The 10,860-nt window shown below is 38.1% G+C and overlaps 3 protein-coding genes and 1 non-coding gene across 5 annotated transcripts; 2 read left to right on the forward strand and 2 right to left on the reverse strand.

Moving 5' to 3' along the window:
* Positions 1-191: 191 nt before the first annotated feature.
* On the forward strand, positions 192-1,176 carry LOC103982417 (actin-depolymerizing factor 1-like). Its single transcript, XM_009399336.3, has 3 exons — positions 192-310; positions 510-775; positions 857-1,176. Exons 1-3 carry the CDS (start codon positions 308-310, stop codon positions 1,005-1,007), a joined length of 420 nt encoding a protein of 139 aa, XP_009397611.2. The 5' UTR covers positions 192-307; the 3' UTR covers positions 1,008-1,176.
* A 290-nt stretch (positions 1,177-1,466) lies between these two features.
* Positions 1,467-5,972, reverse strand: LOC103983356 (myb-related protein 308-like). Of its 2 annotated transcripts, XM_018824867.2 has the most exons (4): positions 5,835-5,972; positions 2,721-2,919; positions 2,420-2,549; positions 1,467-2,120 (listed from the first exon to the last, which is right to left on the reverse strand). In XM_018824867.2, exons 2-4 carry the CDS (start codon positions 2,854-2,856, stop codon positions 1,547-1,549), a joined length of 840 nt encoding a protein of 279 aa, XP_018680412.2. In that variant the 5' UTR covers positions 2,857-2,919; positions 5,835-5,972; the 3' UTR covers positions 1,467-1,546. The 2 variants fall into 2 exon arrangements, with proteins under 2 accessions (XP_018680412.2, XP_009398854.2); XM_009400579.3 differs by lacking the exon at positions 5,835-5,972 and having other exon boundaries at positions 2,721-3,272.
* A 144-nt stretch (positions 5,973-6,116) lies between these two features.
* LOC135636042 (LIM domain-containing protein PLIM2b-like) lies at positions 6,117-7,559 on the forward strand. The gene is made up of 5 exons (XM_065147573.1): positions 6,117-6,251; positions 6,569-6,668; positions 6,845-6,870; positions 6,945-7,034; positions 7,112-7,559. The coding sequence occupies exons 1-5, from the start codon at positions 6,117-6,119 to the stop codon at positions 7,364-7,366; spliced, it is 606 nt and encodes a 201-aa protein (XP_065003645.1). The 3' UTR covers positions 7,367-7,559.
* A 2,876-nt stretch (positions 7,560-10,435) lies between these two features.
* On the reverse strand, positions 10,436-10,509 carry TRNAI-UAU (transfer RNA isoleucine (anticodon UAU)). The gene has a single exon. It is a non-coding gene; the product is annotated as a tRNA-Ile (tRNA).
* Positions 10,510-10,860: the final 351 nt, after the last annotated feature.

Genomic DNA, 10,860 nt, shown 5'->3' on the forward strand with positions numbered 1-10,860 from the left:
AATATATATATATATATATATATACAGTGTGTGTGTAGTGTTTGTCTGTGTGTGTGTAATATTTGAATGGAGATTGCTGGGTCAAAGATCACGCGAAATTTAGCCTCGTAGCCATGTACGTGGCGATACGCAAGTGGTTTGCGGAAAGGCTTCAAACTGTCTCCTCTCTCACTCCACTCGCATCCATCAATTCCTTCTTCTTCCAAGGAATTCTCGTCCTCTTTCTCCTGCAGTCCTCCATTTCTCTTCCTCTCTCACAGCCTCACGGTCTTCCTGGGGCTGTCTCATCCCTCATCGGCAACACACCATGGTGAGCCTCTCTCTCTCTCTCTCTCTCCTCATCTCGATCGCAAACTTGAGTGGCCTTACAAGAACGTCAATTTGACCTTTTCGCTGTCGACATATTTCTTGATCCGTATAGCTACCCATTCCGTCGTTCTCTCCCATCCCTTGCGTCATGGATCATGTCAAATACAACGCTTGCTAACTGTTCTTTGTGCGTTGCTAAGGCGAATTCGGCGTCGGGAATGGCGGTGAGTGATGAGTGCAAGCTCAAGTTCTTGGAGCTGAAGGCCAAGAGGAGCTTCCGGTTTATCGTATTCAGGATCGAGGAGAAGATACAGCGGGTCATGGTGGAGAAGCTTGGCCAGCCGGAGCAGAGCTACGATGACTTGGCTGCATCCCTGCCGCCCGACGACTGCCGCTACGCCGTCTTCGATCTCGATTTCATCACGGACGAGAAATGCCAAAAGAGCAAGATCTTCTTCATCTCCTGGTATCTGAATCTGCCAGAAAATGCCTCATCCATGATATACAGGGAGTCAACTCATGATTACATCCATTTTCCTACGAGCAGGTCTCCTGATACGTCGAGGGTGAGGAATAAGATGCTGTACGCGAGTTCCAAGGACAGATTCAAGAGGGAGCTCGATGGCATACAAGTGGACCTACAGGCAACTGATCCCAGTGAGATGAGCTTTGACATCATCAAAGGGCGAGCTCTTTGAGATGGTCAATCATATGTGATAAACCAGGCTTTGCCCATCTTATATTGTTTGTCCTCATCAAATTTGCACAGATTATAAATGAGGCATTCTTGTCTCTCGAGGGGAAGACTCCCCAACTCATTTCTGTGTATCATTCCCACGTTAAATTACATCTCTGTTTTAATCTTCAGATTTTAATGACATAGAAACTCATTACTTAAAGACTTCAGAGACCAACAGTCTTCAAACAATGCAGCTAATAGTAGGTTGATATCTCTGATTCTTCCTTGTAAATGATCCATGTTATCCTTCATTTTGGACTCATCTTTTGTTGATTTCTTGATCCAACTTGATTACTTACCCCAAATACAAAAAGCAACTTGACTAGTTTTCGATTTCAGACGGGAACAAAGCAGGGCATGCCATCAGATTCATCTACAGAACAAATGAGAGAAGAACAAGAACAAATACTTGACCACATGTTCCAATGCCTTTTGCTGCATCAATGTCAAACAAATGTGAAATGTTTCTCGAGTTTTCTGAACGTGTATGACCTTCACTTAAAGATCGACAAACATGTGGTGGTTCGACTCGAATCCGGCGTAAGTTTCATTGGATGATACAAGATCTACAGGCCCATAGTGCGGCTGAATTAATCCACCAGAGTTGCTTATAGCTTCAAATCCATGAAGGAAGTCATCAGTGGATATCATGTCAAGCTGCAGAAATTGAGGACTGAGAACCTCAGAATTCGAGGTGGATTCCTGTCGGCGATTCACCCCACCATTGTCGCTGAACATTGGTAGCCAATCTTCAAATAGAACTTTGGGGAGGGGAGGTTGAGGGGTTCTCTGAGATTGTGCATGATTGGTAACATTCAGTATTGACTGACATGGAATTGGAGAAAATGATTCCAACGAAGCTGAGGTTTCTGAAAGTAAGATTTGGCTATTATTCTCATCCAAGAACTGTTCCATCCTCAGGGATTGGTCGTCTGAGCCTAGAGATTTTGCCATGGTGTCATGAGAAGCTGATCCATCAATCTTTATCGCCTTCTTCTTGACATGAGTGTTCCAATGGTTCTTTACTTCATTGTCTGTTCTTCCTGGTAGATGCATCGCTATTCGAGACCACCTGTGACATCAGTTTCAAACATCTCAATGAGGCATCAGCATTTCTCAAAGTAGCATACAGCAACATATAAGTTTATGGAGAAGGCCACAACCAAATTATAATTTGATTCATAATTTCGTTTTTAATAAAGGAACAGCTTGATTCCATACTAGCAATGACTATGATAGGTTGCAGGCAGAATGATCTGTTGTAGTTACAATTACGTCGATTAATCTTCCAGCATTAGCTACGTAGTGAATGTGTTTATAGAAAAGATTGTAATGAAGAATGGCCATCCAATTCATAGTCTGGAGGCTTACTTGTTGCCCATGATCGCATGAAGTTTCATGATCATTGCCTCCTCCTCATGAGTAAAAGCACTGCGCTTTAGTCCCGGCCTCAGGTAATTGATCCACCTCAATCTGCAGCTCTTTCCATTCCGTTGCAAACCTATAAAAGCAATGCATGTTGATCATTCATCGGTAAAACCAAAATAAAATGATTTCTTTGAACAAGGCAAAGAGCAGACCTCACTAGAGAGATAAATAGAATGGAGTGGTTTTGTCAAGTACGTCGATACAGATAGATATCATTGAAGCAGTTCTAAGTACATTGACTCACCAGCTTTGACAGGAACTGAGCTCCAGCAACCATGGCCATGCGCAAGGATGTAGTCCCTCAGTCTCTGGTCCTCCTCCGGCGACCACAGACCCTTCCTATGGTTCACCTTCGACTTCTCGCACATCTTGCAACCCATTACAATCGACTGGCTTTTGGAGACTCCAGACTGCAGCAAGACTCTGCCGTTGGCTTCTTCCCTCTGCAATGCCATAGGTGGGAGATGTCTGAAACTTAAAGGCAGCTTGGAGAATATAATAAGGGAGTTGCCCGTCAAACAATTGGCACAGAATGGAAAATTACTGATAAAGACTGTTCTGTGCTGTGCCTAATACTAAGATTGGTCACTGATTCAATAATGGTTTATGAAGCATGCCTTGGAAGGTCTGTAATCATTTAACAATCATTGTGAGAAACACAGCTGTGGTGATCCTTATTCTACAAAGACTTGTGACAAGCATTTTAATGGTATCAAACATGTAACTGCTCTGGAATCTTTGAAACTTTAGTAAGACTTGTTCAAAGCATTTTAATGTAAAGCTGTGCCTATTTTATATGCCCATTCTTGAGATTATTTACTTTGAAGACAATTTGTGCCCTCAAGAACTAACTTATACCATTTATTTCTCTAGCAGTTCTTACTGCTGATCCTTTTTCTTGTCATAAATTTTGTTAAACTGAAAACATTACTCACTGCTTTAGTCGATGTATTATCTCTAACATTGCAACACAATTTTCTTTTCTTTTACTGGCAGAAACAGCTCTGAGTCAAATTTCAGTAACAAATGATCTTATGTTGTCTTTGAAGATATCATACATGAACTAAAGAATAATTAGTCACCAACCCTTTGGAAAAATGGACAAACTTCCAAATGAAATCTATGTAATAGTACCGATGAAAAATATACAGCATTTAGAACTATCTTTGTTTATGACTCAAGCACAATGGACAGCTTTCCTCTTCAATTACCTTCCTGCAAGAAGTTATTCTTTGTTGACTAGAGACTAGTCCTCTCTTTTTCATGGAAAGGTAAGTATCAAAAACTTCACATGTTGCTCATTTGTCTGAAACATGTACAATACAGGGCCTTAATAGGTGATGGTTCTCCTAACTGATTTTAAATGACCTGAGAGGCTTCAAACTGATGTCATTGACTTGGATAAGTAACAAATACCAAGTTTATTGAGAGAGATAAGAAGGCAACAATTCACATCAAGAAGTCCAATAGATTACTGCTGGTTTTACAATACCATTCACATCAAGAAGTCTATAGCAGGCATGATACACTTTTCTATTCACCATACACTACACAGGGGACTACTGATCCAGAATAGGCATTTCAATATCATTTTGATCATTTGGGGCTTAAGTTTATTGTATCTCTGGCAGCTACTGCACTTTTCACAAAGTTACAATTGCACAAAAAAAAAATGATGCATTTAGATCTTTTATTTTAAACACAAGTAGATATATCCACTGTATTTTTATTTCTCAAGCATAAGCAAAGATAAAGATTCGAGTCACAAAAAAAACCTCTTTAATATTTTTAAAGATAAGACTGCGTATATTGACCCTTCCCAGATCCTGCATTGGTGAGAGTTTCGTGCACTAGGTTCACCCTTTTTAAACATAAACAAAAATAAGATCCAGTCTAAGTTGAAAGAAATAACAGACAGTTAAATCAACCAAGAAAACATGAACCTAATTTCAAAAGACTACATCAAAACCCGAAAGAAACACCACTTAAATTGAATAAAATATGAATTTGGTGAAATATAGAAATAGAGATTGGAACATAGATTGAATATAGAAAAATGTCTGGATTATCCATGATGAGCATAAGATCAAGCATTTACAGAGAGTAAATATGATCCATGTGATATCTTAAGATTTGTTCCATTCCATTACTAATTCTCTCATTTGACACTACCTACCAGCAACCACACAGTTGTTTACTGTTTAGATCATGCTGCTCTTCTTTCACACTAGTTTGTCCTTTTCTGTAGGACCAAGAATATAGGAACATGCTACATATAATTTAGTGATAGGAACAGGTTGACTATATGGACATGAGTTAATACCTTCGATTATATTAATTCCAAGACCGATCTATTAATAACTGAACCATGAAGAGGAGCAGCCAATATGAGGTTGCCATCTAAATGCTAAACAAAACTTCCATGGTTATTAATATGAAATGATGAACACACCAGATTCTCAAACAACCCTTTAGACTTGATTAAACTCTGTAAGTATGAACAAAAGGAATGATTCCATAGAGCTTTAAAAGCCATGAATGAAATAATGATTGCAAACCGCATGACATCCTTAATATTTTGGATCATGAACATCAACTAAACTAGCTTATAGTGGTCCTGGAAATTCATAAGTTCATGCTTTAGTTTGTGATTTCCAGGAAAACAAGTAAACCAAGTCAAATTCTTGTTTTGTTTTAATTCACTGGACCTGGACAGCTTATCTGTTGTACACATAGTCAATAATTATATCATCACATTTTGTCGGAAGATAACCAAATTAATTGTTGTTTCAGACATAATGGTTAAAACTCATGCATCATTAAGATTCAGTAGGTATCTGTCAAGCACATGAAACTGATCATGAAGAAAATACCTTACAGTACAGACAATAACTACATGCCACAGACTGATCTTGTTTAACTACCAAGAAAAGGGCATCAATTCCATGCAGACACAGTTCTGCTTCTATTGGCTCTGCATGTAATTGCCTTTACATGTTTAGGTGTCAACATAAATATAATTTTCCAACTGATTTGGTAATTAAATGGAATGGAGTGAGGCCCAGCATGCATCATCTGACAACACATGATGAAGAGAATGTTGCACCCAAGTTAGGTGCCTACTTTTCATATAATTAATTAATGGTTAATCTTAAAGACACTAAAGCACTGCCATGATAAGAATTTTGAGCTCGTGATGAGTTTGATAACTCATCATAAATATGCATGCAGGATGAGAAATATTGTATGAAAAAGATGCATAAATAAGCAGAGATGAAATCATGAATTATGTTAAAGTCAAATTAGAAGGTGTCCTCAGATTAGCAGAGACAGAGAACAAATAGCATCACTCTCTCACCTGTTTGAATGGGTCTGTGGTGTAGAGCTTACATGCCTCCGGTCCTCTCTCCTACCTTTACTCCCATCTTCCTTCACCAAATAAGGATCTAATTCTCATTCTTTAAAGGGCTTGACTCTTCACAGGTTTCTTCTGCTCTCTCCCCCTCCTTTCACCTTCCGTTCGTGGCACACAAGAGAGGGAAGGACAGATACAACATCACAAGAGCTCCTGTGATATTTGCTCTTGTGGTTGTGTCTCGGGAGATTGCGAGAAAACTTGGGCATTGTTTGGATCGTCACCATGTCTTTCAGTGGCACCCAGGACAAGTGCAAGGCCTGCGACAAGACTGTCCATTTCATCGACCTCTTGACCGCGGATGGAGTCCCTTATCACAAGACTTGTTTCAAGTGCAGCCACTGCAAAGGAACTCTTTCTGTATGTTCCATTTCCCAACCTGCAAAACACCATGAGATAATGTTCTTTAATCCCTATAAAGTATCATGCAACAGCATCTCTCATATTATTTAGTGTTTTCTGATGGACAGTACTGTAAGTTCTCTATATATTTGATTTTTTGATGAACCATTCATGTACTTCATTCAGGAAACATATATATATGCATATACAAATAGAAGAAATGTGCAATCATATAAGAAGTTTTGACCTTTTTCTACAAGATCAATCTTTCTTGGTGGTGTTTGCTAGCTATAGGTGAAAAACACTAATCATTCTTTCTTCATTTTTTCTCACAGATGTGCAACTACTCTTCCATGGATGGCATCCTCTACTGCAAGCCTCATTTTGAGCAGCTCTTCAAGGAGACTGGCAGCTTCTCCAAGAAGTTCCCAACGAGTAATAGCCACTGTCTTTTTTCCTCATCATGCATATCAAAATGCATCTTTCTACACCAGAAAGAGATCAATTCTAATCATGCACTCTATGTTGGTAGCTACTTAAGATCATCATTAATTTGGTATTGAGCTTTACCATTAACTATTTCCTTGTGGGATTTGCTGATATGATACAAGGTTCAAAGTCTGGCGAAAAAGAACTGGTACGTTAATCCTTACCTTTTTCATTTCTGTTCCTTAGCTAATCATGAAGTTAAGGCACCATTCTCTTTTGCAGTCAAGGACTCCAAGCAAGGTCTCCTCCATGTTCTCAGGAACCCAAGACAAGTGCGCTAGCTGCAAGAAGACAGCGTACCCTTTGGAGAAGGTCTGCATGATCCCCCACAACCGTAATAAGTTTGTAAGCTTGACAAGGACTCCAATGGTTGTTCTTTGTCTTGGCAGCTGACCGTGGAAGGTGAATCATACCACAAGACCTGCTTCAAGTGCTCTCACGGGGGCTGCACTCTTACGCCCTCGTCCTACGCGGCACTCGATGGCATCCTCTACTGCAAGCACCACTTCGCGCAATTGTTCAAGGAGAAGGGGAGCTACAACCACCTGAACAAGGTGGCGTCGATGAAGCGGAGTTCTGGAGCAGAGGAGGCACCAAGCGAGGAGGCAGCGGCTGAACCCACGCAGGAGGAAGAGCAGTCGTAAAAATGTAACTTTGATCCCTCTGGCTTCTTCCAGCTTCGTCTCTGCTGGGTGTTTGCTCTAATGCGTATGAGACTTGCGACAAGGAAAATAAATGGTCGACTTCCTTTTTTACATGTTTGTACTTTTTTCCATGCTGCTAAAAGGTCCTGTGAGTCATGTAATTATCAGATGAATGCATGAATTATTGGAGGCATCTGCTATGATTTATTTATCTGAAATAACCAAATATGCCCAACATAATATTAGCATAAACATTATAATCATTTTTTGGGGTGAATTATCTATCATTTTATGAGCAATTATAACTCTAAATAATGTTAACACTTATTAGCTAATAATAAATTATATATCTATGAGTGTGGAAGTGTCAGCTCGGCTAGCAATCGCCCAGAAAAGCCCGTCTATTTTTGATGGGCCATCTAATTGGGCTTCCGTACTGTTCCAATCGTCTTGTTGGACCCACGAAGAGACTTGGCGATATAAATAACAACGCGCGGGTAAATGAAATGTGAATTGGCGACGGTGTGCCTTCCCGGGTCGCGCGTCCTCTTCTCGCCTTCCTCCCATCGATCGGCTCAGAAACGTCGATCGCCAGTCCGAATCCAACGCGCAGGTACTTGCTGCTGATCTTCCTATCTTGATTTCCCCTTCCTTGCCTTTCTCCTCGTTTCGATCCGAACCCCAAATGCAAATCTGTTGGTTCATGGTCGGACAACTTCTAATCGAGTTGAAAGAAGAACGAGAGGTTTATGTTCATGAAGCGAGCACCTTAAAAAATTAATCAGCAAGATATTGGGTTTACTGACGGAGGAATTGCCTTATGCCCTGATTCTGTGTAGCATCGGATCTTAAAAGTATGTTCTTTTTTCTCATATTGTGAATGAAATGAGCCTAGCATTAGCCGTCCATTGTAGCTGCATGATCTGCTTTCCAATTTGTTACAGTGATATCGAAGGAAGAACTCGTTAGAGAACCAGTGGCTCTTAATTTGAACTGGATTTATGATTCTTGTGTGTCGAATATTGTTTGACCATCAACGCGACCTGTTTCTTGTTCATGCATTTTAGTAGCAACTGTGACCGTCACAGTTGTGGATATACATTTGATTTACAAACTGAACAAAACAAAACGAGAGTTTTGCAACTTGCCGATGATATCTCTATGGTTTGAGGTCCAATTTGCTTGGCAGTATTGTCTTAAGAGCATTAATATTTAGGTTTTCCTTGACACTCTGACTGAAAATATAAAGTGATTTTCCAGTGCTTTCGAAGGGATAAATCTAGATTCAAATCCCCAAACATGAAACCTCAAGACCCCTTTTTTACTCAAATTTTTTGTCTGTGCCATTTCTTTTAATATAGCCATTGTTTAACTATGCTGTGATTTTGACAAACACCTGTTTGTATACAAAAAGTTGATTGCAATTAGAGTAGCCTAATCTGAAAATTATACTTGATAAAGTCTTTTAAATCCTATATCACTGAATTCCAACTCAACCACATCCTCACAGGCATGATAGGGGCATGTCATGTCCTCAACCTATATAAGAGAGTACTGACTGATCTTGTAATTACAAATCTATATGTTGCTATGAGTTGATGCATATCAGCATAAGGACATTTGTGCTGAGATGCTTTTTGTTGCCTACTGTTCCACTGCTGCACCACAACATTTTCTATTGTTTCTATATTGTGTTAAGCATGTTGTGATGTCTTAATTGCCATGGACAGAAGCTATTTTTGCAACAACTGAGACCTGAAATTTTGAACATGGTATTGGAATAGCATATTGTCGTAAGCCCGTAGTTATGTCTTAATTGCCATGGATAGAAGCTGTTCTATAACTCAAGTTTTGGAAGATTAGTATGAGAGCAACATGTGGTTTTTTTTGTTGTTCTTTTAGCTTCCTATCTACTTTCTTATTCAATTCTAGTGTTGGACTATGACAATTAGCCATTGCATACTGTAAACTTTTAGATTGAGTTGGTAGTGATCAAAATTTAACAGAAACATGTTCGCTTTCTTCGAAATGGTTGACATGCATGAACTATGTTGCAATTTTCTTTTCGACAAATTATAGTTGAAAGTACCACAAGTTTAATGCCAATCTGTGGTGAATAAACTCATTCATATATAAACGGTAGTAATGCTCTCTGTGATGTAGGTAAATAACCGATGTAAATTGCTAATACATATCTTGATGCTATATTTTGTCTGCTAAACATAATGTGATGTATCATTTAATGCAATTTAGTTCTGTTCAGCAATTGAGGAGAGGAGAAGCTCCAAAAAGGAACGAGAAATCTTCTTGTGGCTTGCTGTGGTGCCTATGTAATCACCGCTGCTATTGTTGTCGCTGCAAGTCAGGTTAGTGTTCCAGTCTATACTACATTACTTTGTGGTTACTCTTTTTTATCAACTGCTTTTCCTGTAGAACTTTCTCCTGGTCAGGTACTCAGCATCATAAGTAATTGCCTGGATTAAAGTCTTAATAGAAGATAAATCATGAAGATATATATATATATATATATATATATATATATATAGATATATTAGTCTAATTTTAAAAATGTTGATTTCCATGATGTTAATCTAATCTAAAAAGTCACATATCTAAATCTATAACTGGAATATAAAAAAGATGCATTAATGTGATATATTAATCAAAATGTGCATTAGTTTTGATACATTAATCTAACTATAAGAATGTTTTTAGTTTTGATGATATTGATCTAATTTATGAAAGTACTTGCAAGAATATTATTGAGATTTCAATGATAAAGGATGATGATATATGACTTTTGATAGACAAGGGTAAAGTGACTAAATGTGCATGCCTTTTGATATATTATTCTAATTATAAAAATATGTTTGGTTTTGATGATATTGATCTAATTTATGAAAGTACTTGCAAGAATATTATTGAGATTTCAATGATAAAGGATGATGATATATGACTTTTGATAGACAAGGGTAAAGTGACTAAATGTGCATGCCTTTTGATATATTATTCTAATTATAAAAATATGTTTGGTTTTGATGATATTCGTTTAATATATAAAAATATCATTGATCCCGGCGGGGCTCGAACCCGCGACCTTCGGCTCATAAGACCAACGCTCTAACCAACTGAGCTACGGGATCTTGATGTTATATTATTTTTGTATAATATATCTGGTTTATTAATTCCTAATTTGCATCTGACTTAAGACTAAACCTTTTGAGTCAGCAATTGATATGCTAAATGATATTAAGACCTTTAGCTATGGTGAAATATTTAAATAAACATAAATTATTCTTAGATGAACTAGGGGTTTGTGGTGATGTTGAGCTACTACTATTGAGCCAGATCTTTTACACATCATGTTAATTTTATCCATACTATGTTGTTCAAAATAAAAAAAAGATTGTAACACATCAATTTAGGTATTTATTAAAAAAATATTAAGTATTTTGATTAATTATTCGAACTCAATAAAATTGTAGATGAGTTAT

The sequence above is a fragment of the Musa acuminata genome, chromosome BXJ3-4 (genome assembly GCF_036884655.1).
Source record: "Musa acuminata AAA Group cultivar baxijiao chromosome BXJ3-4, Cavendish_Baxijiao_AAA, whole genome shotgun sequence".
In the NCBI taxonomy this organism is placed as follows: Eukaryota; Viridiplantae; Streptophyta; class Magnoliopsida; order Zingiberales; family Musaceae; genus Musa; species Musa acuminata.